Here is a 27932-nt window from a genome sequence, read left to right as displayed (position 1 = left end):
CAAGAAATTCAACGATGAGATGCAATGTCGTTAACGACAATTAACAGTTTGGCTAACATGAAGCAACAGGACATCTCAAATATATTTTAACAAAAATTGTAAAACTGGTTACAGACTACTCTAAAATAACGTACTGAAATAACTATAATACAACTGATTGTTGGTAATATTGAATAGGAATGTTGTTGTTGTTGTTGTTGTGGTCTTCAGTCCTGAGACTGGTTTGATGCAGCTCTCCATGCTACTCTATCCTGTGCAAGCTTCTTCATCTCCCAGTACCTACTGCAACCTACATCCTTCTGAATCTGCTTAGTGTATTCATCCCTTGGTCTCCCCCTACGATTTTTACCCTCCACGCTGCCCTCCAATACTAAATTGGTGATCCCTTGATGCCTCAGAACATGTCCTACCAACCGATCCCTTCTTCTGGTCAAGTTGTGCCACAAACTTCTCTTCTCCCCAATCCTATTCAATACTTCCTCATTAGTTATGTGATCTACCCATCTAATCTTCAGCATTCTCCTGTAGCACCACATTTCGAAAGCTTCTATTCTCTTCTTGTCCAAACTATTTATTGTCCATGTTTCACTTCCATACATGGCTACACTCCATACAAATACTTTCAGAAACGACTTCCTGACACATAAATCTATACTCGATGTTAACAAATTTCTCTTCTTCAGAAACGCTTTCCTTGCCATTGCCAGTCTACATTTTATATCCTCTCTACTTCGACCATCATCAGTTATTTTGCTCCCCAAATAGCAAAACTTCTTTACTACTTTAAGTGTCTCATTTCCTAATCTAATACCCTCAGCATCACCCGACTTAACTCGACTACATTCCATTATCCTCGTTTTGCTTTTGTTGATGTTCATCTTATATCCTCCCTTCAAGACACCATCCATTCCGTTCGACTGCTCTTCCAAGTTCTTTGCTGTCTCTGACAGAATTACAATGTCATCGGCGAACCTCAAAGATTTTATTTCTTCTCCGTGGATTTTAATACCTACTCCAAATTTTTCTTTTGTTTCCTTTACTGCTTGCTCAATATAGAGATTGAATAACATCGGGGAGAGGCTACAACCCTGTCTTACTACCTTCCCAACCACTGCTTCCCTTTCATGTCCCTCAACTCTTATAACTGCCATCTGGTGTCTGTATAAGTTGTAAATAGCCTTTCGCTCCCTGTATTTTACCCCTGCCACCCTTAGAATTTGAAAGAGGGTATTCCAGTCAATATTGTCAAAAGCTTTCTCTAAGTCTACAAATGCTAGAAACGTAGGTTTGCCTTTCCTTAATCTTTCTTCTAAGATAAGTCGTAAGGTCAGTATTGCCTCACGTGTTCCAGTATTTCTACGGAATCCAAACTGATCTTCCCCGAGGTCGGCTTCTACTAGTTTTTCCATTCGTCTGTAAAGAATTCGTGTTAGTACTTTGCAGCTGTGGCTTATTAAACTGATTGTTCGGTAATTTTCACATCTGTCAACACCTGCTTTCTTTGGGATTGGAATTATTATATTCTTCTTGAAGTCTGAGGGTATTTCGCCTGTTTCATACATCTTGCTCACGAGATGGTAGAGTTTTGTCAGGACTGGCTCTCCCAAGGCCGTCAGTAGTTCCAATGGAATGTTGTCTACTCCGGGGGCCTTGTTTCGACTCAGGTCCTTCAGTGCTCTGTCAAACTCTTCACCTTTCTGCTTTCCCTTCTTTGCTTAGAACTGGGTTTCCATCTGAGCTCTTGATGTTCATACATGTGGTTCTCTTATCTCCAAAGGTCTCTTTAATTTTCCTGTAGGCAGTATCTATCTTGCCCCAAGTGAGATAAGCCTCTACATCCTTACATTTGTCCTCTAGCCATCCCTGCTTAGCCATTTTGCACTTCCTGTCAATCTCATTTTTGAGACGTTTGTATTCCTTTTTGCCTGTTTCATTTACTGCATTTTTATATTTTCTCCTTTCATCAATTAAATTCAATATTTCTTCTGTTACCCAAGGATTTCTACTAACCCTCTTCTTTTTACCTACTTGATCGTCTGCTGCCTTCACTACTTCATCCCTCAGAGCTACCCATTCTTCTTCTACTGTATTTCTTTCCCCCATTCCTTTCAATTGTTCCCTTATGCTCTCCCTGAAACTCTCTACAACCTCTGGTTCTTTCAGTTTATCCAGGTTCCATCTTAAATTCCCACCTTTTTGTAGTTTCTTTAGTTTTAATCTACAGCTCATAACCAATAGATTGTGGTCAGAGTCCACATCTGCCCCTGGAAATGTCTTACAATTTAAAACCTGGTTCCTAAATCTCTGTCTTACCATTATATAATCTATCTGATACCTTTTAGTATCTCCAGGGTTCTTCCATGTATACAACCTTCTATCATGACTCTTAAACCAAGTGTTAGCTATGATTAAGTTGTGCTCTGTGCAAAATTCTATCAGGCGGCTTCCTCTTTCATTTCTTAGCCCCAATCCATATTCACCTACTACGTTTCCTTCTCTCCCTTTTCCTACACTCGAATTCCAGTCACCCATCACTATTAAATTTTCGTCTCCCTTCACTATCTGAATAATTTCTTTTATTTCATCATACATTTCTTCAATTTCTTCGTGATCTGCAGAGCTAGTTGGCATATAAACTTGTACTACTGTAGTAGGTGTGGGCTTCGTATCTATCTTGGCCACAATAATGCGTTCACTATGCTGTTTGTAGTAGCTTACCCGCATTCCTATTTTCCTATTCATTATTAAACCTACTCCTGCATTACCCCTATTTGACTTTTTGTTTATAACCCTGTAGTCACCTGACCAGAAGTCTTGTTCCTCCTGCCACCGAACTTCACTAATTCCCACTATATCTAACTTCAACCTATCCATTTCCCTTTTTAATCTTTCTAACCTACCTGCCCGATTAAGGGATCTGACATTCCACGCTCCGATCCGTAGAACGCCAGTTTTCTTTCTCCAGGAATACTGAAATAATTTTAGGTGGCTGTAATTACTATCAAAATTGGAGAGAGCGGCAAGAATTTACAAATCTAATCTGCTATGGCTATCAGTAACTGCTACATTGTTCCTTCTCTTGGCTCGTGCCTTTTCGTTCGCTGTCAGCAAGAACCCTCATGGATGTGCTGTTGTGAGTGACTCTTCTCACAGTGCTTTTTTCCTCCCTTTACTGCATTAAAAATGGCTGCTATCAAGCCTTAATCCATAAGAGCGGAGACAGAACAGATATCAACGATTACCGAGGGATATCTCTACTTCCAGCCGCCTAAAAAATTATATCCAAAGTTCTACTGAATAAGACAGAAGGCCAAGCAGAGCACCAAGAAGGTTTCAGAAAAAGTAGATCATGTCCAGACAATATTTTTAACTTTGAGACAATCCTCAGGTTTAGAACAACGCGGAACCTCTACAGAGGCATTACATTCTTTGTTTCCAAAAAATCCTTTAATTCTGTAGACATTAACTGTTCTTAAACACTGGAAGAATCAGATATCAACAAAACCGCAAGATAGTTAGTCGAACAGACACTCAGAGACACAACTTCATAAGTTAAATTCCTAGGAGAAGTTTCTGTAACCTTCAGAAGTGTTCGGCAGGGCGATGTTCTCTTCAATCTGCTCTTATATCAGGTCATGAGAGCGTGTGATAAAGTCGTACAAGAGATAAACATCGAAGAAATGTATGTACGACAAGGAATAGGGAGATTCGTGATGAAGTGTCTCGCTTTTGCTTACGATATTGCAACAATTTCGAAGTACAAAACAGACGCGAAGATAATGAGAGAAACACTTCCCAAAATTGAAGCTAAAATCGGATAGTAAATATCGAGCAAAAGAACTGAACACATTGAACATAAGTACAACAAAGAAAAAATGTGGAAGCACAAGACGGAAACATCAAAAGAATTGATAAGCTTAAGTATTTGGGAGAACTGATACAATCAAATCGATTAGATAACACCACAAATAAGGAAAGGTCAAGGAAACTGGAATTAGCATAAAAACTCACCCAAAACCCATATAATAAAAGATCACTATCACTCCGAGCAGAAGTTAAACACTGCGCAACAGTAATTAAACAGAAATCACTATACAGTAGTCACTGCCTTACAATGAATAAAATAAGTGGACAAGAAAAAGGAACGGAAATTACTGAAAAAAATGTAGAGCCTCAAAGCAAAAAATAACAACTGGACGAATGGGAGAAATGAAAATTTATACAGAAACATAGAGACAATTTCATACACAGTTGGGAAGAGGAGATTAATGTTTCATAAAATGAATGGCAACAGGCTAACAAAGAAAATTTTGTAATTTAATTTCCAAATTTAAAAAATCCACGTCTTGCCTACAAGAGACAAGAAGAGATTGAAAAAAATGTAACATCACAGAAGACACCATATAAAACAGGGAAAATTTCAAGCGACTGATCAATAATAAAAAATTTCCTATCCAACAACAAAAAACAGCCAAAGTATATAAAAGTCCTGGTAAGATAAGAGGCAAAAGAATCTTAGGTTCTAAGAGGTCAAATTTTGAAAAAAAGAAAGACTACTGCCTGAAGTGCTCACTCTCTGCTGTTGTGGGCTGTAGAATTTTCGAAGATGATTTACACGTAATACGAGGGCTGTTCGGAAAGTAAGGTCCGATGGGCCACAAAATGGAAACCACAATGAAAATAAAAAATTATTTACTCTCAACAGTTAGCCACACCTTATAGCTACCTCTCTAAATAGTCCCCGCTACGACTTAGACATTTGCCGTGGCTTTGTAGAAACTTTCCAGTACCATTGTCACAGAAAACAGCCGCCTGTGCTTTCCACCAATTCTCTACGCTGGTCTTTCTTTCGTTGTTTGCGCCAAAATGTTGCCTTCATAGCCAAACGTTCATGTGAGCAGAGATGAACATCGGAGGGAGACAATTAAGGGCTGTATTGTGGGTGATCAAACACTTCCCATCCAAAACGCTGCAGGAGTGTCTTCGTTGCCCCTGCAGGATGCGGCTGAGAAATGTCTTGAAGAACGAAACGCATGACATTTTTTTATCTGGGCTGCATAGCTTCGGGAGAAATCTCTCGCCAGATCCACATACTTGGCGGGAGACACTGTTGTTTTAGGCATTTCTACGTGATCACTTTGCGCTCTGAACTGAAAAGGCGACGTGAAAGGCACTGCTCAACACATCGGTGCAAAGTTCCATCAGATTTTCACAGAAATTTCCATTTTTCGCAAAATCGGACATTATTTGACGAATATGCCTCGTACATGACTTTGAGCGAAAATACAATCTCAATCGAAATAAATATACACATCTGACAGATGCATTTGTGATTCGAAATATTAATTAATTACATTCTTGCAGATGACAAGTATTTCATTGCAGCTGTTAACGTCACATATGGCGTAATGAGTAAACATACCTACGATCTACATCGGCAAGTACGGAAAAGTGTATTACTTGTGTGATGTCCTTACGAGTCCTTTGCGTGTGCTCTTGTACGAGGCCTGACTAAAAAGTATCCAACCTTTGGCCAGAAAAAATATTTCGAATGCCTGACGGGGTTAGAACCCTATTCCCCTTCAAAGTAGGCCCCTTGTGCTTGCACACACGTAGCCCACCGATCCTTCCATTGCCGGAAACACCTCTGGAAGTCTTCTTTTGAAATGGTGTTTAGCTCCGTCGTCGTGTTCCACATTATCTCTTCTCTACTCTCAAAACTGGATCCTTTCAGAGGCGTCTTCAATTTTGGAAACAACCGGAAGTCGCGTGGAGCCATGTCTAGAGAGTAGAGAGGTTGGCGAACGGCTGTAATTCCATGTTTGGCCAAGAAATTTTGGATCAAGTTAGATGAATGTGTGAGGTTGTTGTCGTGATGTAGTTGCCAGGTTTTCGCCGTCCACATGTCTGGCTTTTTTTTCGCTGAACTGCGTCACGGAGTCGCCGGAGAACATCTTGATAGTACTCCTTTGTCACATTTTGATCTTCTAGTGTGTATTCGTGATGCAAAATTACACGGACATCAAAGAAGACAGCCAGCATCACCTTGATTTTTCTTCGCACCTGCCGCACTTTCTTCGCCCTTGGAGACTCGGGATACTTCCATTGCGACGACTGACATTTTCTTTATGGGTCATACCCATACACCCATGACTTATCTCCAGTTATCACTGTGTCCAGAAGGTCCTGTGCAAATTGCATGTGCAGAAGCTTTACTCACTTCAACCTGTTGGGAAATCTCCTGCACGGTCAAACGACGATCTGCCATCACGAAATTTGGCACTCTCTCAAGAACAGCTGCACCCCGAGCAGCTCGGGCCCTGCCAGAACGCTGGTCACTCTCCAATGATGTGTGGCCATTTTTGAATCGGTTGAACTCTTGTTAATTTGTGTTACACACGTCGCATATTCTCCAAACAACTGCTGAATCTTACGAATTGTTTCGCTTTGAGAATCACCAAGCTTTTGACAAAATTTGATGCAGTATCTTTGCTCAACACGTTCAGTCAGCTTGAGAGAATCGGTAATCCGACGAAACGTTGTGTAGCACCCCACGTAGCGTCCGACAGGCAGCGACTGACGCTTTGGAAGGCGGGGACAAAATTCACGCATGTGCATAAAGGTCTCTTCCTTTAATGTGTACAGTGGTGCCGCGCTATCGTCTCTATTTTCCGCGGGAAAATCAAAGGTCGGGTGCTTTTTAGACAGACCTCTTATGATAAGAGTCTTGGAACTGACTCCTTTCTTTTAAGTTTTAATATCACCGAAGTTAAAGGCTACCCATGTCTGTATAAGGATCACATCTGTAAAGTAACTCCGCAAAGCAGACAGCAAATGATTCACAGAACATGATTATCGTCCTGGAACGAGACACGATAAAATTCTCGTCGAGTATCATAGTATACAGTGCGTCTTTATCTCAAATCTTAGACAAAAAATGTAGTTGCAAAAGGGCGTTCCTAGCGTATGAGATCGAGAAATTGGATTATACTATTTTCCAGCTAACGAATATTATCCATTGTGAATTATCTCAGCTTGGTTCTTAGTTTTGAAAACTAGCAATAGTGAAGTTAAAAATTTTTCACCTGTGATAGCCAGTGGTACTATTCCATTCATTGTTCTGAAGAAATAGGAAAAATAAGAATTGAAGAAAAATTTCAAAAGACAGCGAAGAATGCGTGCTTGAACATATGTGAAGATGCTAGGCAAACCTTGGGACTGTGCTGTTGTATTTGACCACGAACGGCACATGTGCAACCCGCTCAAAACGTTGAAAGTGTCAATATTGGTCAGAACAGCGTTCTGAGTAGTTATGAATCCATTATGACGGAACTCAGTGAATTTGAACGAGGGAAAATTGTTGGTACTCGTATGGTGGATGCTTCCGTGTCCAAGGTAGCCAAAATTTTGGTGTTTCAAGAAGCAACGCATGTGGGGAAAGCGGGAAAACATCATCCGCTAATCGACAATGTAGAAGAGAGTTTTTGTAGAGTGATCGTGACAGACGATCATTGAAGAGGGTTGACGAAAAATGCGAGGACGGCAGCTGCAAAAGTCGTTGCAGATCTGAATGTCACAGTCGCAAACCATGACGGCACCGATACGGCACGAAGGGAGCTCCGTAAGCGAGAAACTGCAGGGCGAGTTGGAATTCTTAAACCACACACCGGTGATGCAAATGTCAGTAAAGGGAAACACATAGTGTAGAAGCTTTAAAATAAAGACTACGAAGCAAGGGAAGAAAGTCGTTTGGTCAGATGAGTTACGTTTCACACTGTTCCCAACTTCAATCCCAGGATTGAAACATGGAGGGGTTTCGGCGACGATTTAGGCAGCCATATCGTGGTATTTGATAGGCCCCCATTGTTACTCTGTAAGGCCGCATTACTGCCAAGGATGGTTTAACCATTTGGCAGATCAAGTCCACCCCATGGTCCAATGTTCGTACCTCTATGGTGATAATGCGTATTCCAAGGTGGCAGGGCACCACCAGGGTTCCCACAACTCTCATCGTCCAGCACAGGTGTTGTGAGCAGGAGGGTGAATTGTCGCATCTCACCAGCCTCCACAGCCACCATCTCTCAATATTATTGGGGTTTTGTGCTCTACTTAGCAGAGAACGATGCGTGTTCACCGTCCGCCTATATCACTGTTACCTGAACCTGCACCTATTTTGCGGGAAGTATGGTTTGAGATTCTCTTGGAAACATACTGGACTTGAATGAGATTTTCACTCTGCAGCGGAGTGTACGCTGATGTGAAATGTCCTGGCAGATTGAAACTGTGTGCCGGACCGAGACTCAAACTCGGGACCTTTGCCTTTCGCGGGCAAGTGGTAGAGCACTAGCCTACGAAAGGCAAAGGTCCCGCGTTAGAGTCTCGGTCCGGCACACAGTTTCAATCTTCCAGGAAGTTTCATACTGGGCTTGTATTTATGCATCCGGAAACGACTGGAAGCTGTTTTGATTGCCAACGTGTTTCCTATAACGTATCAGATATGGTAATTTGTTGTGGTTTTGGTTTCCCATACTTCTTTCCTTGTCCCCCACCCCTCCCCTTATGTGTTTCATATGAAGCATAGCGTTATTCTCTTTCTGTGTTTTCCATAGGAATTCCCGAGTACGGAGTGCTGCCCTTCGACCCGTTCTTCGCCAAAGAGGTAGTGCAGAAGCGCGGCGGTCCCGGGGCCAGCTATAAGCTGCGGCTCAGGAATGTCTACGAACGGGGCTGGACGCGCTCCAACGTCACCAAGTTCAGGTAGTACTGCGTACTGCTGCAGGACGCACACAGGCAGCAAGATAGCCGTTGTCCACGTGCAAAGAAACCTTCCACATCATGTGAGCCACATAGGCATTCGTTGGTCGAATATTTGAAAACATACACGTGAAAAATGTATATCGATAATGCATCATTCTTTCTGTAACACTAAAGAATCACTAAGGAACGCGGTCCTAATTGGCCTCTTGACATCATCATACAAATTTTAGCAGTACTCCACAATCACTTCAGGGGATTGTTATGATGGACTTCCTCAAAATGATCTCAGCATATTTCTTGCTCCAGCGTCGTTTACCTGAGCTTTTGGTGTGCTTCCTGCCGCCGCACAGTGGGTCAGAATCCCAAAAAGCTGGTAAAAATATAAGTAGTTGTTCAATTTGTACCAAACTTAGTATGTAAGCGTTTACAAAGTTTCTGATTAAGAATATGATATCAAAAAGTGAAAAAAACAAAATGGCGGACCCAAGATGGCAGGCTCTATGTACACTGCTATCATTTTTTTACGTATAAAAGTAATTTTTAGGGAATTATCGAGGTTACTGATGATGACAGAGTTCAAAAAGTTTAAAAATGGTGGATCCAAGATGATGGTCAAAATCTATGTCTTTTTATTTATTTATATTTATATATTTTTATTCATATAAAAGTCAGTATTTATGGGTTATTGTAGTTAATGCTTAAAAGATAAACCAAAAAAGTGGAAAACTCGAAGAAAGGACCAAATATAGGTTACAAGATGGTGTAAAATATTACAAAAAATTATTTCATTTTAATTACAATTATTTATTTTGTAAATTTTTTATAACTTAATTTACAAGGTTTCATTTTCTTATTCTTTTTCGTCTTCTGCTTCAGCTGAATCGTCATCATCCCCAAACACCGTTTCCTCATTATCTGCATCTGCATCTGAATCTTCATAGTCTTCCGCCACAGGAACTAAGAGGGCAACGGCTTCTGGCGACAAACTCTTCAGTTTCTTCGGCGAAGATTTGCGTAAGGAAGAAACGTAGGGGTCTGTCGTTGCCAACAATCTCCTGAACACATCTTCCACAGTCTAACTCTTGAAAACTTTCGAGAAAAACTCAGGCGATATTGCTTTATCAACTTATTGGTTGATTCCTGAGCATCCTCCGATAGTTGACCGATGGGTAAAATGGCCGAAGAAATAATGTCTGGACCGTGAATCAACAATCTATGGACTGCTGTTGGCATATTGTACCAGGGATATTCTTTCACGTAGTGCCTGGCAGTTGTTAAGGCATATGCCCGAAACTTTTCAACGTCGATCTGACGTCCGCTCGAAATCGTCTGCAAAATTATATGGAAACGGTGGATTAGTTCTTCGGAAACTCCAGTTATCAGCGCAGATGTTGGAGTGTATTCAAAAAAACATCGAGCGGTGTTTCCGTCATTCGAACTGCCAAACCCTTGTTTCGGCATGTCAATTACAATTCCAAGCTGCTCTTTGAAAGATTTTTGAATGTTGGCTTTCAGTATTGCTTTTTCCTCTTTATCTTCTGCTTTACCTGCCTGCCACTTTTTTGTTTTCATTCGGTATGCCAAATGAATACAACATTCAAAACATCGAATCCAGGCGTGAAGAGTTGATAGTCCGTACTGCAGACAATCGGCGGTAACTTGTTTTTTCAAAACATCGTCAATGTTATTAAATTGTGCAGACGTAGCCTTGCAGAGATAGCACCGTTGCGCAGATTTCGTGTTGGTGATAGCATTGCACACTTTACCATCTACCATGGTCATGCTTAAATTGTATTTAATGGAAATGTCTTTCCCATGAATAACTGTTTCGAATGACTGGAGTTGTTCGATCTGTTTGTCGTAATACGCTTTCTCATTTAAAGACGTTTGCTCTGTTTTCTTTGTAAATTCTAACTTCAGTGGTCTGCAAAAGAGGATTGAAGACGGCTTCGGATTAATCCATAAGATCTTTTCTTCTTTAGTTTCTTCATTTACACCTGCAAGTTTCAGTGGAACAAGCGTAGTGAAAAATGAAGTTGCATCTGAAATACTCGAATCTGGAAACTTCATTTTATACATGCTTTGCCCGGAGGTTCCGTCAAAGCCCCACTTACAAATAAGGGCCATATTAGACATTTCCGAATCACTCATATGTAAAATATCGTCTCGTTTCAGCAGTAGAACACGTTGAACAGTGTGGTCTAACAAAGCTTGCAACCGTACCTCAGCTTTTGATTCGGTAAAACTGAGGGTTACGTCTGGAGGGCAACAAGCTTTTTTTGCTACCAAAACAGCTGAATACGGTGGATATAGTGTGTTTAAGCCTTTTCCTTTAGCCCCATTTCTCAAATGCTGGTAAGATTCCTTTGACAATTCCAAGTCGAAAAGGATTGCTAGACCTTCATTTGCATCATATGAGGATGGCGATGATGTTGAAAATCGCAAGCCTGCCTTGTATTTTTTCACCTTAGATGGACTTGAGAGTGTGACGTCTTTCACAATCTTCGCAGCATCTGGGTGCCCCGAAGATCGAAGACTCATTTGCGCGGCGAACGATAATTCGACAGGACTGAACTTCGTACGAATCTCCTCAGTTCTCCTTCTTTTAGACCTGTCAGATAATGTTTCAAATTTTGTGGCAGGTCGGCCTGTTGATTCAGTCACACTTGCAGGTTTCGAATCAATCGGAATATATACTATTGTATTTAACCAGGTTTCGTTCTTCTTGAAAAAATATCCTTGTCGCCGAGTTGCTTCCTTATACTTGCTTCTTAACTTTGTTAACAAAATCGAAATGGTAGGCCTCATATCATAGGGAATTTTAATTTTATGTCCACTTTTTCTGTCAACGACCTTTCCAAATCATTTGACAAATACTCTTTTGTTATTAGAAAAATATCTTTCCTCGAAAATCCGATTCTGGAATACGCTGGATCAGATGAAACTGAAATAAAAAAAAAAAATCTGTGTTACACTTTTCGTCATTTTTCTAATTATTTTATTCTTTACAATGCTTCTACGTGTCGATTGTAATTTAAATTGTACAAATAAAACTCATAATTAATTGATTCTACTGTCATTTTTGAAGATGTCTGAACAATGACATTTTGCAAGTGTCGCTTAAAGCGTGGCTCAAAGCCAGAGTCGCAACTAGTCGCAGGATTTGAAGCTTAATTTACAAAGGTAATAATATATACTTGCATACACAGCGCAAAAGAAAGCGGAACGTCGTGGAATTCGTAACTTATCTCTATTTTTTAAGGGCATTTTACGATTTTGTCATTCATTTCCCTGTAGTACGTTAATTGAAATATAAACGTGCATAATTGATGATTTAATAGTGATATAAGTGTTTTTTCACTAGTACATACCTCCTGCAATACATTCCATATTGAAAGTATTGGTTTCACTTACACAAAACATAAATAACTTCCTTCAACAACACGACTGTTTTTATAGCCTGGCCAGCTGCGCGCACGCTAACAATGAACTGCCGCATTTGACCTGAGATATTACCGAACAAATGAACATCTGGTCGTCCGCACAGCTGGCATTCAGTTGTCCCAGCATTGCTGCTGCCAACCTGATAGTCCAAAATCCCCATCTTTAAACTTTTTTTTTTCCTTTTTGGCCACGTTTTCAAGATTCTGGCCCACTGTGCGCCGTTGGATAAGCAGCTGCCAGCAGAAAGTCGTATACTCCCAGCTCACTCATTTGTTATATAGTTTAATTCTTAATTTCTTCCGTGTTTTGGAACTTGCATTGTTTAATTCATAAATTTCGGGCGTATTATAGTATTTGAGTGTTGTAGCATCGCGTTTTAGTACCTGAATAGTATAAATTCGCGTAGTCGTCTGTCTTCTGTTTTTATTTTGAACGGCCAGTGTCGGTTGGTCACAGCCAGTGTGCTCCCTGCTGCCGTTGGATAAGCAGCTGCCAGCAGAAAGTCGTATACTCTTAGCTCACTCATTTGTTACATAGTTTAATTCTTAATTTCTTTGCGTGGTTTTGGTACTTACATTGTTTAATTCATAAATTTCCGGTGTATTATAGTATTTGAGAGTTGTAGCATCGCGTTTTAGTACATGAATAGTGAAAAATCGCGTAGTCTCTTTCCGCCGCCGAGCAGTGTGTCAGCGGTGCGCAAGTAGCAGCATTACTGCATTTACTAGGCAATCTTGTATTTTAATAACCGTTTAAATTTTGTGTAGATTTGTTTGTGCTCTCTGTAGATTAATTCAGACGTTCTTTGCACAACAGTTTTTAGCATGGGAAAGGACTGCAACTGCTGTGTTCGGATGCGGGCTGGGTTGGCATCCCTTCACTCCCAGCTTCAGGCAGTGTTGGCTTCGGTCACACAGCTTGAGGCTGTTGCCAATGGGCATCACTGTGGGGGTCCGGATGGGGGTTTGTCGGGAACGGCCAGCTCGTCCCACGCATCCCCCGATCGGACTATGACTGTAACAGCCCGGGATTCTGCCCACACTGGGGATCACCCCTCACCTGTGGTAGAGTGGGAGGTCGTCTCGAGGTGTGGCAGGGGCGAAAGGCATTCCCGAGGGCTGAACAGAAGGCCTCTCCAGTTTGTCTGACTAACCGGTTTCAGGCTCTGTCTCCGGCTGATACTGATCTTCGGCCGGAGATGGCTGCTTGTCCTGTTCCAGAGGTTGCCCCTCAGTCTGCAAGATCCGGGCAGTCACAGAGGATGGGCTTACTGGTAGCTGGGAGCTCCAACGTCAGGCGCGTAATGCGGCCCCCTAGCGGTATGGCAGCAAGAGAGGGGAAGAAACCAATGTGAACTCCGTGTGCATACCGGGGGGAGTCATTCCAGATGTGGAAAGGGTCCTTCCGGATGACATGAAGGGTACAGGGTGCACCCATCTGCAGGTGGTCGCTCATGTCGGCACCAATGATGTGTGTCGCTATGGATCGGAGGAAATCCTCTCTGGCTTCCGGCGGCTATCTGATTTGGTGAAGACTGCCAGTCTTACTACTGGGATGAAAGCAGAGCTCACCATCTGCAGCATCCTCGACAGGACTGACTGCGGACCTTTGGTACAGAGCCGAGTGGAGGGTCTGAATCAGAGGCTGAGACGGTTCTGCAACGTGTGGGCTGCAGATTCCTCGACTTGCGCCATAGGGGGGGGGGGGGTTTCGGGTTCCGCTAGATAGGTCAGGAGTCCACTACATACAGCAAGCGGCTACAAGGGTAGCAGGGGTTGTGTGGCGTGGACTGGGCAGTTTTTTTAGGTTAGATGGCCTCGGGCAAGTACAGAAAGGGCAACAGTCTCAAAGGGTGTGGGGCAAAGTCAGGACATGCGGGTACCAAGCAGCAATCGGTATTGTAATTGTAAAATGCCGAAGCTGCATTGGTAAAGTACCGGAACTTCAAGTGCTGATAGAAAGCACCGAAGCTGAAATCGTTATAGGTACAGAAAGCTGGCTGAAGCCAGAGATAAATTCAGACGAAATTTTTACAAAGACACAGACGGTGTTTAGAAAGGATAGATTGCATGCAACCGGTGGTGGCGTGTTTGCTGCTGTTATTAGTAGTTTATCCTGTAGTGAAGTAGAAGTGGATAGTTCCTGTGAAATATTATAGGTGGAGGTTACACTCAACAACCGAGCTAGGTTAATAATTGGCTCCTTTTACCGACCTCCCGACTCAGCATCATTAGTGGCAGAACAACTGAGAGAAAATTTGTAATACATTTCACATAAATTTTATCAGCATATTATAGTCTTAGGTGGAGATTTCAATTTACCAGATATAGACTGGGACACTCTGATGTTTAGGACGGGTGGTAGGGACAGAGCATCGAATGACATTATACAGAGTGCACTAACCGAAAATTACCTCGAGCAATTAAGGGGACCTACTGATATCAAACAGACCCGAACTTTTCGACTCTGTAAGTGGAGAACAGGGAATCAGTGACCATAAGGCCATTGCAGCATCCCTGAATATGGAAGTTAATAGGAATATAAAAAAGGGAGGAAGGTTTATCTGTTTAGCAAGAGTAATAGAAGGCAGATTTCAGACTACCTAACAGATCAAAACGAAAATTTCTGTTCCGACACTGACAATGTTGAGTGTTTATGGAAACAGTTTAAGGCAATTGTAAAATGCGTTTGACAGGTACGTGCCGAGTAAAACTGTGAGAGACGGGAAAAACCCACCGTGGTTCAACAACAAAGTTACGAAACTACTGCGAAAGCAAAGACAGCTTCACTCCAAGTTTAAACGCAGTCAAAACCTCTCAGACAAACAGAAGCTAAACGATGTCAAAGTTAGCGTAAGGAGGGCTATGCGTGAAGCGTTCACTGAATTCGAACGTAAAATTCTATGTACCGACTTGACAGAAAACCCTAGGAAGTTCTGGTCTTGCGTTAAATCAGTAAGTGGCTCTAAACAGCATATGCAGACACTCCGGGATGATGATGGCATTGAAACAGAGTATGACATGCGTAAAGCTGAAAAACTAAACACCTTTTTCCAAAGCTGTTTCACAGAGGAAGACCGCACTGCAGTTCCTTCTCTAAATCCTCGCACAAACTAAATAATAGCTGACATCGAAATAAGTGTCCAAGGAATAGAAAAGCAACTGGACTCACTCAACAGAGGAAAGTCCACTAGACCTGACGGGATAGCAATTCGATTCTACTCAGAGTACGCGAAAGAACTTGCCCCCCTTCTAACAGCCGTGTACTGGAAGTCTCTAGAGGAACGGAAGGTTCCAAATGATTGGAAAAGAGCACAGGTAGTCCCAGTCTTCAAGAAGGGTCGTCGAGCAGATGCGCAAAATTATAGACCTATATCTCTGACGTCGATCTGTTGTAGAATTTTAGAACATGTTTTTTGCTCGAGTATCATGTCGTTTTTGGAATCCCAGAATCCCCTCTGTAGGAATCAACATGGATTCCGGAAACAGCGATCGTGTGAGACCCAACTCGCTTTATTTGTTTATGAGACCCAGAAAATATTAGATACAGGCTCCCAGGTAGATGCTATTTTCCTTGACTTCCGGAAGGCGTTCGATACAGTTCCGCACTGTCGCCTGATAAACAAAGTAAGAGCCTACGGAATGTCAGACCAGCTGTGTGGCTGGATTGAAGAGTTTTTAGCAAACAGAACACAGCATGTTGTTATCAATGGAGAGACGTCTACAGACGTTAAAGTAACCTCTGGCGTGCCACAGGGGAGTGTTAAGGGACCATTGCTTTTCACAATATATATAAATGACCTAGTAGATAGTGTCGGAAGTTCCATGCGGCATTTCACGGATGATGCTGTACTATACAGAGAAGTTGCAGCATTAGAAAATTGTAGCGAAATGCAGGAAGATCTGCAGCGGATAGGCACTTGGTGCAGGGAGTGGCAACTGACTCTTAACATAGACAAATGTAGTGTATTGCGAATACATAGGAAGAAGGATCCTTAATTGTATGATTATATGAAAGCGGAACAAACACTGGTAGCAGTTACTTCTGTAAAATATCTGGGAGTATGCGTACGGAACGATTTGAAGTGGAATGATCATATAAAATTAATTGTTAGTAAGGCGGGTACCAGGTTGAGATTCATTGGGAGAATCCTTGGAAAGTGTGGTCCATCAACAAAGGAGGTGGCTTACAAAACACTCGTTCGACATATACTTGAGTATGGCTCATCAGTGTGGGATCCGTAATAGACCCGTTTGGCGGAGGAGATACAGAAGATCCAAAGAAGAGCGGCTCGTTTCGTCACAGGGTTATTTGGTAACCGTGATAGCGTTACGGAGATGTTTAGCAAACTCAAGTGGCAGACTCTGCAAAAGAGGCGCTCTGCATCGCGGTGAAGCTTGCTCGCCAGGTTTCGAGAGGGTGCGTTTCTGGATGAGGTACCGAATATATTGCTTCCCCCTACTTATACCTCCCGAGGAGATCACGAATGTAAAATTAGAGAAATTCGAGCGCGCACGGAGGCTTTCAGACAGTCGTTCTTCCCGCGAACCATACGCGACTGGAACAGAAAAGGGAGGTAATGACAGTGGCACGTAAAGTGCCCTCCGCCACACACCGTTGGGTGGCTTGCGGAGTATAAATGTAGATGTAGATGTAGATGTTGGTGTATCTAATAACCAATGTGTTAATGAGGTGCTCAGTTTTAATCTTCTTTGCTGCTTTGCTACAGAAAAAACTCGTGAATGGACGGTTAAAGGGACTAAACATTTCTGTAGACCTCTGTACTACTATGGTTAAGGAATAAATTTTCCTATTGTTTGTGTGTGAGACAATTCTTATGTTGATAACAGTTGAAGTATACACTTCACCGCCTCTCGTAACAAGATTAATCGAGTCACTTGGATGTTAATGCCTATCATCCGAGAGAGGATGATGGCTGGAGGAACGTGTATAACGAGGTGACCGTTATTCCTGTGAGGAGTCCAGCCATCACTAACGACACCACGAGTAGCAGCAGAGTAGTCAGACCAGGCAGACTGAACCACCGTCTACCGTAACAATCGCGGCACTCCGTCTCATTTTAGTTACCCACAACGATAGCGGCGCCCCTAGCGGCCAGCAAGCAACACATCTGAATACAATATATGATGAGTGCTAATACTAACTTTTATACTGGTTTGTAACAGTTTTTACAATAGGCAGTGTATGTAGTGCCTCAAAAATCGGCAGAAATCACATTTGTCACTCTTTAGTTTCCTAAAGACCTCAGGAAGCACGAAAGGGTACACCACAGAACAGTATATTTACCATTGTCTTGTATCGTACTGATTGATATTTACCGAGTAATGTGGTTTTCCTTTAATAACAAAAAACTGGTAGTAAACACCAGAAGACCTGACACTCCTGCGGAAAAAATTCGTATATCTACCCAGCAAAGCGGAGTAAAATCAGCGAATATGGAACGTAGGAAAAATTGTATAGGATATAATACCAACATAATTTAATAACCCACCACACTTATAGCCCAAGGGAAAACCACACAGATGTGATAATAAATCGTCAAAATCCATAATAGTGATTCCCAACATAGAATAAATCAGATCTAGAATTCTTGCTAAATTTTCAACACGTTCGTTTCTGAATGAAAGATAATTACATATACAAAAATATTCGTGTATTATAAAGTGCAGTGAAGTGAAAGAATGAGCGAATCATTAGACTTCATAAAATTTTTTAACTAGCAATAAAAGTGCCTACGATAATAACAGAAAACAAAAGAAATATGTACTTCTCAAGTGTAAAATAAGTGTTTTTATTCTGTTGCTTTCAGCGGAGATAGATGCAAATATAGCCATATTCGAAAGTATTTTTTCATGAATTAGTTGTAGCTTTTGTCATTGAATCAATATGATTCAGCTGCTTTTACATGTGTTTCAGTATAAATCATTGCTCTTGGTAACTTATTGGTGCATGGAATGCAAGAAAATATCAACTGTTACATTAATTAAATACAAAATAACTAAAAATGAGCATTATACTTACGATGCATGTGACTTCTTCTTTTCTCACCGCCTGGAGCGCTGGTGCCGCACCACCTGTCAAACGGTAACTAATTTTGCACCATAGAGTGTCGTGACTGTATGTCTTAGTCTGTGAACTGAACTCTGGGCAGATTCTTTTCCTTGTAGCCAACGGATGAAATGGCAGATCCACGGCACACAGCACTCTTGTTTTGCAGGAAGGTAAGGGTGGAAGATTTAGCAGTGGCTAAAAAGGTAAGAAGGCAGATAACACAAGAAACTGCCAAGTCATGGACATAGTACGTACTATGTAACGAAATAATAACCAACCATCTACATGAAAGAAAATCGCTCCCCTATCTTCCTCTCCCTTGACCTTGAACGAGCCTATGATCGCGTGTGGCATGCCGGTCTCCTCTTCAAGCTCCAAACCTTTGCCCTTCTTATTAACTACGTCCGTCTGATCGGCTCCTTTCTTTCCCAACGTCCTTCCTACGTCACCGTCCATAACACGGATTCCTACACCTTTTTCCCCTCCACCAGTGTGCCCCAAGGTTCCGTCCTCTCCCCTCTTCTGTACCTTATGTATACGGCGGACATGCTGCCGCCTTCACCCCACATCCACCTTCTCCAGTACGCTGATGACACCGCCTTCCTTGCCCTTGCCCCCACTCTTTAGCGCTCCCAACACCTTCTCCAATCCCATCTTGACCGGTTCACCACTTGGTGCAACCAGTGGTTGCTTAAGGTCAATCCTTTCAAAACCCAGGCGATCATTGTAGGCAAAACCACCCCTTCCCTCCGCCTCCTCGACTTCTATATCACCATCTATGGCCGTCCTTTAGCCCTCACCCCCACCCTTAAGTACCTTGCCGTCACCCTCAGCTGTCGCCTCTCCTGGACCCCCCACCTCCGGACAAACCAAGCCAAGGCACGCTCCTGATTCCATCTCCTCAAGCTCCTTTCTGGCCATATATGGGGTCTGGACTCGTCCACCATCCTCCATACCTATAACTCCCTCATTCGCCCTATCCTTTGCTACACCCACCCTGCCTGGATCTTCGCTCCCCCTACCTTTTACAAATCCCTTCAGATCCTAGAACGCCACGCTCTTCGCCTCGCCTATTGCATCCGTCTCCACCCCCCCCCCCCCCCATGTGGATCCTGTACGACCTTATTCCGCTCCCCCACCTCCTCCTTTTCCTCGAACAGATACAGATCCTCTACGCCTCCCAAAAACTCGATCCTCCTCACCCGCTGGTCTCTCCCGCCCCTGTCTGCTGCCACGCCTGTATTTCCATGTCCCACCTGCTCTCCATCTCTCCACTCTCCATACCCTCTCTCAAGATGGCTTCCGCCAGCTCCCCCTCCTTGATGATGCCCTCCTCCCCTCCATCTACCACTCCTATCTACTTTGATCCTCCCCCCCACATCCTTAGGGCACCCTCTCTCCCTTCTCTCTCCTTCCCTCCATCCTCCCTTCTTCCCCCTTCCCCCCTCCTCCCCTGGGCTTCCCCTACCCCCTCCTCCCTTCATTTCTTCCCCCCTCAACTCCCCTGCCATTGGCATCTCTTCTCTACTCTCTCCCTCCTCCACCATCTTCCTCCCCTCTTGGCAGGTCCCCAGACTCGCACATGCTAAGTGGACATCGCGCGACGGAGATCATCACCATGAGTTTAGTGTCTGTGCCGTCGTGATTGTGATCTAGTGTATTTCGCCGCCACGCTCCTCATTCACTTGTACCGTCTCGTTCGTCAGTGTTTGTGTGCAGTGCCGACAGTATTTTCGTGTGTTTTCGTCGTAAACGGCTTCATGTTTTTTATTTATTGTATCTCCTGTTTTTAACCTCAGATTTGTTTCTTTTCTGTCTCCTTTTTCTCAATTGTTGTAATTCTTGTGCCTGAAGAGCGGTATAGATGTAATCCGCTGCCAGCCCGCCTTTGTATAAGGTGAGCAAATAACAATAAAGGGAAAAAAATGAAAGAAATTCAGTATCTTTAGGCAAGAAGAGAACAGAAGCTTTCGAAATGTGTGCTACAGAAGAATGCTGGAGATTAGATGGGTAGATCACGTAATTAATGAGGAGGTACTGAATAGAATGGGGAAAAGAAATTTATGGCACAACTTGACTAGAAGAAGGGATCGGTTGGTAGGACATGTTCTGAGGCATCAAGGAGGAGGAGATTAGTATTTAACGTCCCTTCGAAAACGACGTCATTAGAGACGGAGCACAAACTTGGATTAAGGAAGGATTAGGAAGGAAATCGGCCATGCCCTTTCAAAGGAATCTTCCTGGAATTTGCTTGAAACGATTTAGGGAAATCACGGATAACCTAAAGCAGGTTGGCTGGAGATGGGTTTGAACCGTCGTCCTCCCGAATGCGAGTCCAGTGTGCTAACCACCGCGCCACCCCACTCGGTGGCATCAAGGGATCACCAAGTTAATATTGGAGGGCAGCATGGAGGGTAAAAATCGTAGAAGGAGACCAAGAGATGAATACACCAAGCAGATTCAGAAGGATGTAGGGTACAGTAGTTACTTGGAAATGAAAAAGCTTGCACAGGATAGAGTAGCATGAAGAGCTGCATCGAATCAGTCTCCAGACTGAAGACCACAACAACCGGATTGCTGGTTGCTTATTATTTCGTTACATAGAACTATGATTCCTGAGGGTGGATAAAATACTAAATAATAAATACTACTATCATTAGTTTCTTGGTGGCTTCTGCCGTACAAACAATTTAGAAAGAAAATCAGACGTTTGTAAGGAGTCATACGAGGGTAGCTCTCTAAGAGTGGCTCCCTAAGCGAAAGTATACAATATTAACATTAGTAGGAATCCATATGTCAGTGCTAGATACGTGCAGCGATGGGAAAGAGATATGCACAAGAGAGTGAAAATACACAAGTGAAATGTGTCATGAATTAGGGAGGTGTGTGTGTGGCTTCTGAAAAGTAAAGAAACAAATGTTTGGTACAGGTCTATGTCATTTAACGCCTACGACAGCCATATTAAGTGTTAAAGAAAGCAGTAAATGGTCAGTAAGTTACACAAAGAGAAGTATAAAATACAAATCGTAGCAATGTTTGCAGATATCTAAACTTAAACAGAATTTAGAAATCGAGGCCTGTACGTAACGAAACCAAAACTAACGTCTAAGAAAGCGTTATCGCAGAAAACTATTGTGGGGTCCTGCCGACTCTTCTCGTATAGGATGCCTAAAGGATGCTGCGTTCTCGGAATGCTATACAACAATTCAAGCAAATCACATTAATAGTTTTTATTACAAGAAAGCAGATTGACAATATTTAACTCTGTATTACAAGAACGAGTTGCAAGAGATGGGCGACATGCAAACAGCAGGTGTCTTTCTCTGTATACTATGTCCATACAAGCAATGGATATGAATCACTGATAACTGATATCTCAGCGCTCTCCTAGTGCCGGTTGGGTACTGTGCGGCCGAGTTTGGCGGGAGCGGCCCTCATATTCTCTTCTTGTAGAGGCCGCTCCTGCCGTGGTACGGTTCCAGTCCGCGGGCTATTGGCTGACGTCGTCTCGCAGCCTTCTCTGCTCTTGTGCCTCACCTTCGTGCCGGCGCTTGTCGATACGCCGGAACAACTATTGCTGAGTTAATAGCCGAGACAAATTTTTTAAATTCCTTTCCTTACCATCAAAGAACTTTCACGATTGGGATCTCGATAATCTCAAATACGTTCTGAACGAAAGTTCGTTGCCATTCTTTCAAATTTCGTGAATCACTTGAATGCCTTGTTTATGATGTCTGCGTCCATCTGGAAAAGAGCAGACTCGTTCCGATTTTTGCTGACAGTACTTCTTACTTTCAGGAGCGACCTGGACAACAACCGCATCGTCTATTCGCAGTTCTTCCCGGAGAAGAGCCTGGACGGCGAGTACGAGATAGATGGCGACGTTCTGCAGTACCCCATGACCAACAAGGGCAGCTGGAACATGACACTCTGTGAGCACCCTCTTCCTTCTCCTCACACATTCTGGCTAAAGCCAAGTGTATATTACGATAAGTTTAAGTTATTTTGATTGAGAAGGATTGTACATTCGGTTAGAGGCTGCAGATGGAAATACGGTTAGTGAACCCACTTCTTGTTGTTTCATCAAGCAGTCCACTGTCTATTGCACTTGAACTGATTTATTGTAGAGAGTACGTGAAAACACTGACAACATAATAAGTGGAATAACTGAAGAGTATTGAGCTTTGTCATTATCAAATGAAGTTTGGGAACACCGTGATGGAATCTGAAATACGTATAATTCATGGAAACTGCGATATTAAATTAAGAGGAAGTCAAGATGTCATAATTTACGGAACAGCAATTGTCGGCTGGAAATGACTCTTGTACAGCCTCATTTACTGTGGAGCGCGTTTTGCTTCAAAGTAATCCGTTAGAAGGTCATGTCTATCTCAGAATCATGGCAGCTACTGCTCGAAACCGTCATCCTCCAAGGCAACAGAGCACTGTGTTTATAGGAGACAAGGCCTTTCTAAGCAGCAGCTAGCTCCACCATCTCCACTGGCGACCACTGAGTAGCGAACATCACTGTGAGTCGTTCTGCCTACGGTCCATCAGAGCACAGAGTCACGTTTGCTGCCGAACAGCGAACAGGTGGCCTAGTGCACGGCGTCTGCGTCTATAACTTCGACACTTTATTGCGAAGTTGGATGACGTTTCCGGACATGGGTTCCTATCCTAGATGTGTTCCTCAAAATACCCTCCACAACCCCTCCAATTTGTTGCAATATTAACGAGACACTCTGTATAGAAGCTAACCAATTTTTACTTATTGTAAATATGCTGTAGGGAGAATACATTATTAAATTTGGCGATGTCGTCCAGGTTTGGTAGCTGAAACGGTTCTAGCATGACTGGGCGTCGGGTTGAATTGAACTGAGATGACTAATATGAGTACCTCAACTCATTCCATGCTGCTTCACTCCACGGCAGAGTTCATCAACTGTAGTGGGTAGCGAGCAAAAGCATGACAGTATGTCGGCAATCCATTGGGAGCTCTGGAGAAAGTTCAGGAGGATATGCTGCTGACTCGATAGCCCATGATCCTGTGGCTATTGAAATCCATCTCGTACTGGTAGACGGTTTTTCTGCCTAATATGAAATATATTCGCACTTGCGAATGTTAACAACCGTCAACTGTATAAGAGAACGACGAAAATGAAAATTTGTACCGGACTGGGAATCGAACACGCGTTTCCCGCTCCACGTGAGCGTTCGCCTTACCCACTTTGGCTGTCTGTGCATGACTCACGGCCCGACCCAAACTTCTATATGCCCTCGTTCCTGCGTCACAACCTGTACCCGTGCACACGTTATGTAATTCCCACACAGGAGAGGACATTTTAATTGAAAGTCGATGTACATGTCCGAAGGAACATTGCATCGTTCTTAACAACACAGGCTCTGCAGTATCGTGTTTCTCTTCCTTCCAGGAGAAATGATTTGATCTTCTTCTAAATATCTGCGATTTATGACTGACAAACATGCTGCGCAAGCTTTCCATATACACAGAACATAGATGCTGCCAACCCTGTGTACTTTGTGCGGTTGAGCTGAAATGAAAGACATTTGTTGCACGCTGCCCATATGGTGCTGCAATTTTAATGACCGTCAGTGGAATATCATACAAGCAAAGATAATAAGCTTCATAATTTGTTAACAAAACTCATGGTTTGGGGTTATATACACGGTGAGTCAGGATAAAGGTCTATGCACTGAAAGGAGATGGGATTAGTGATTCTGAGTGGAAAACGTCATAAGAACACAAGTCCTGTTCTTAAGTTTCTGAGGATGTTCTTAACCGTTTTCAAGAGTGTTCTTAACAGTTTCCGAGGGAACTAAAGAAAACAATGAGCTATAGGACAAAATATGCAAGCAATAGTAGATGAAACTTTGGCATGTTTTGTTTAATTGTGTACATTTCCGTACAAAAGATGTTCAAAAATTCCACCGTCAACTGCAATGCTTTTGGAGCTGGTGTAGACAGCTGCTATGTTGCTGATCTGAGCTCATTCGCACTGTCTGCTGAAGCACAGGCAGGTAAAATACCAGCGAGACATTCTTTGTAATAAAGAATATCTTTGCCGTTGTTTTCCTCTAAATATCTGTAACTGGAGAAGCGTCAGTCTAAGTGATGTACAAATCAGCTGAAAATAGTGGGTATGCTAAGACAATGTGCACGTTGGAAAAAGTGTCGTTTTAGAAAAATTACCTACGCTCAGTAAAGACAGCACTAGGTAGCCTAGCGTCGCTTTTTTTGCCAAGGAAGATGGTTAAAGAGTCGTATGTTCAAATGTGTGTGAAATCTTATGGGACTTAACTGCTAAGGTCATCAGTCCCTAAGCTTACACACTACTTAACCTAAATTATCCTAAGGACAAACACACACACCCATGCTCGAGGGAGGACTCGAACCCCCGCCGGGATCAGCCGCAGAGTCCATGACTGCAGTGCCTAGACCGCTCGGCTAATCCCACGAGGCTGAAGAGCCGTATGTTTTGAGAAGTTATTTTATTTAGACAACCAGTTTCGGCATCCCATTAATGCTATCTTCAGGCCCCTGTGCATTCCTTGTATATAGATTATCAGATTATCGATACTTGCATAACAGGAGCCTAAGTATCTGGATTGTGTAATATCGTTGTTTGAAGTAATATCGTACTTTGAAGTAAACACTCCAAAAACGAATTCACGGAATCCAGATACTGACAGCTCCAGTTATACAACTATCGATGTATCTGAACGTCTGTACATGGAGTGCATAGGGGTCTGAAGATGGCAGTAATGAGATGCCGAAACTGGTTTCTTAAATATAATAACTTCTCAAAACAGTTCACTGTCTGGCGATTTTCCTTGGTAACTCGTTAATCGGCAGCTGTCTCGGTTCCACAGAAGATCAACAGAGATTTATGTCACTTTGCTTGTATTCACAAGTGGGTGCTGTTGAAATACATGCGACTGAGAACTGTGATTCTCAAACAACTGTATGTCGGATACGCTTAAGAAAAGGCGTATGTTCATTTGAAGTTTTTTGTTCAGATTCACCAATATTATCTCCCCCAAAGCAAGTGCCTTTCCTCCTGACTCGCCCTGTAGATATGAGTGTGTCAAACTGTTTAGACTGTACAGTAAACTGGAGACATCAAAGGTGTCAGTACCTCGGCTATAGCTGAAAAAGATTAACTGCTCATGCTGTGATAATCTCTGCAATGTTAAATGCATTGCAACAAGGTCTCTGAGATTGAGCGTGTGGAGTATGCGGTGAGTGAGCAGGTTTCGGCCCGACTGTTGCAGACGACTACAGCCAGACGACGACCATCACGCGGCGACCGACGGCGCGCGGCGGCCGGCTGTCGTTCTCGGGGCCTCTCAAAGTGCGCGTCCACGTGGATCACATCGGCAACATGGACCTGCACGTCGGAAACCTGCTGCGCGGACGCTCCGTCATGGGTGAGCCTCCTAGTAACAGTGCAGGTCTGCAATGCCACGACCTAACCACGTGACCTGCCAGCGACGACGTACACAGATAGGTCGTAGCATAATGAGCGACTTATATCTCCAGCCCTTTAAGAGGGCGTTGAGTCACAAGCTACTGAGCGGTACCACAAACTGGTGAATGAAATGAGATGTTCCGTTATCACCATTGATAGCTGGGATTAATGTAAATATGAAATAGGGTGATAGAGGTTTTCTTGCTCTTTTTCTGCTTCATTCCAAAATTGCTAAGTTCACCCATAATATGCGGCCTTCCTTCATTCAGACCTTTCGATTATTTCAATATAATATTCGAATACATTCGAAATAACAGTTTCTTAAGTGCCCGTCAGAAGGTCTAGCACAGGCTTTAACATTCTCAAAATCCGAACAAGTACGTTGACCAATCCATTTGTGTCGAAATCATGGAAAATTAACTTCCTACAGACGACGCATCGGCTGTTGCTTGTATCAAATCCACATCTTCACACACACTCCGCAGTCCACCGTACGGTGCGTGGCGGAGGCTGCCCCGTACCACAACTAGTCGTCTCGTCTCCTGTTCCACTCGCAGACAGAGCTACGGAATAATGACTGACTGTAGACCTACATAAGAGCCACATTTCTCGTATCTTATCTTCGTGGTCCTCACGTATGTATGTTGGCGACAGCAGGGTCGTTCTGCAGTCAGCTTCAAACGCCGGTTCTCTAAATTTTCTCAGTGGTGTCCCTAGAAAAGAATGTCGCCTTCCCTCCAGGGATTCCCATTTCAGTACCCAAAACATTTCCGTAACACGTACGTGTTGTTCAAACTTGCCGCTAACAAATCTAGCAGCCCGTCTCTGAATTGCTTCGACGTCTTGCTTCAATCCGACCAGTACTCAAGAATAGGTCGCACCAGCGTCCTATATGCTGTTTCCTGTATAGATAAACCCTACATTCCTAAAATTCTCCCATTAAACCGAAGTCGACCATTCTTTCCTACTACAGTCCTCACATGCACATTCCATTTCATATAGCTTTGCCAAGATGTTTAAACGACGCGATTGTATCAAGCAGTACACTACTAATGCTGTATCCGAACATAGCGGGTTTGTTTTACTACTCATCCACATTAACTCACATTTTTCTGCGTGTAGAGCCAGGTGCTATCTATTACACCAACTACAGATTGTGTCTAGGTCATCCTGTATCATTCTACAGAGACTCATTTTATTTTTATTTAGACGTTAAGTTTGTTAGGACCAAATTGAGGAGCAAATCTCCAAGGTCACGGAACATGTCAGTAAATGAACTTACAACATAAAAGTAATAAATATAAATGTTTCTGAAACCGAAAAAAGTCAGTTCATAAGTTTAAGTAAAGCGATCAACAATACAATGATAATCAGCTTAATTTTTCAAGGAACTGCTCGACAGAATAGAAGGAGTGACCCATGAGGAAACTCTTCAGTTTAGATTTGAAAGCGCGTGGATTACTGCTAAGATTTTTGAATTCGAGTGGTAGCTTATTGAAAATGGATGCAGCAGTATACTGTACACCTTTATGCACAAGAGTTAAGGAAGTCCGATCCAAATGCAGGTTTTATGTCTGCCCAGTATTAATGGAGTGAAAGCTGCTTATTCTTGGGAGTATGCTAATATTGTTAACAAGAAATGACAGTAAGGAATATATATATATATTGAGAGGCCAATGTCAAAATACCCAGACTCGTGAACAGGGGTCGAAAAGAGGTTCGTGAACTTACACCACTCATTGCCCGAACCGCCCCTTTCTGAGCCAAAAATATCCTTTTAGAATGGGAAGAGTTACCCAAAAATATAATACCATACGACATAAGTGAATGAAAATAAGCAAAGTAGACTAATTTTCGTGTCGATTGATCACTGACTTCCGATACCATTCGAATAGTAAAAACGACAGTGTTAAGTCTTTGAACAAGATCCTGAACGTGCTCTTTCCACGACGGTTTATTATCCATCTGAAAACCTAGAAATTTGAATTGCTCAGTTTCACTAATCATATGCCCGTTTTGTGAAAACGTCAGGTTTGTTGAACTGTGTGTTAGAAACTGCAAAAATTGAGTTTACAGTGATTTAGCGTTAGTTTATTTTCCGCAAGCCATTAACTTAGGTCATGTACTGACTATTTTAAACCGAGCCAATGTTGCACACAACATCCTTTA

The 27932-nt window shown here is 42.8% G+C and overlaps 1 protein-coding gene across 1 annotated transcript in view; it reads left to right on the top strand.

Annotated features, from left to right (window-relative positions):
- LOC126456028 (uncharacterized) overlaps positions 1–27932 on the top strand; it is a 67197-nt gene that overhangs the window by 34366 nt on the left and 4899 nt on the right. Inside the window, exons 3-5 of the mRNA XM_050091783.1 lie at positions 8610–8757; positions 22072–22205; positions 25567–25722. Of these exons, the coding sequence (XP_049947740.1) occupies positions 8610–8757; positions 22072–22205; positions 25567–25722 (438 nt within the window). The remainder of the gene's footprint in view (positions 1–8609; positions 8758–22071; positions 22206–25566; positions 25723–27932) is intronic.

Source organism: Schistocerca serialis, chromosome 2 (genome assembly GCF_023864345.2).
Source record: "Schistocerca serialis cubense isolate TAMUIC-IGC-003099 chromosome 2, iqSchSeri2.2, whole genome shotgun sequence".
NCBI classification, from domain to species: Eukaryota; Metazoa; Arthropoda; class Insecta; order Orthoptera; family Acrididae; genus Schistocerca; species Schistocerca serialis.
Note: the sequence above shows the minus strand (reverse complement) of the source record. Positions and strands in the feature narration are given on the sequence as shown.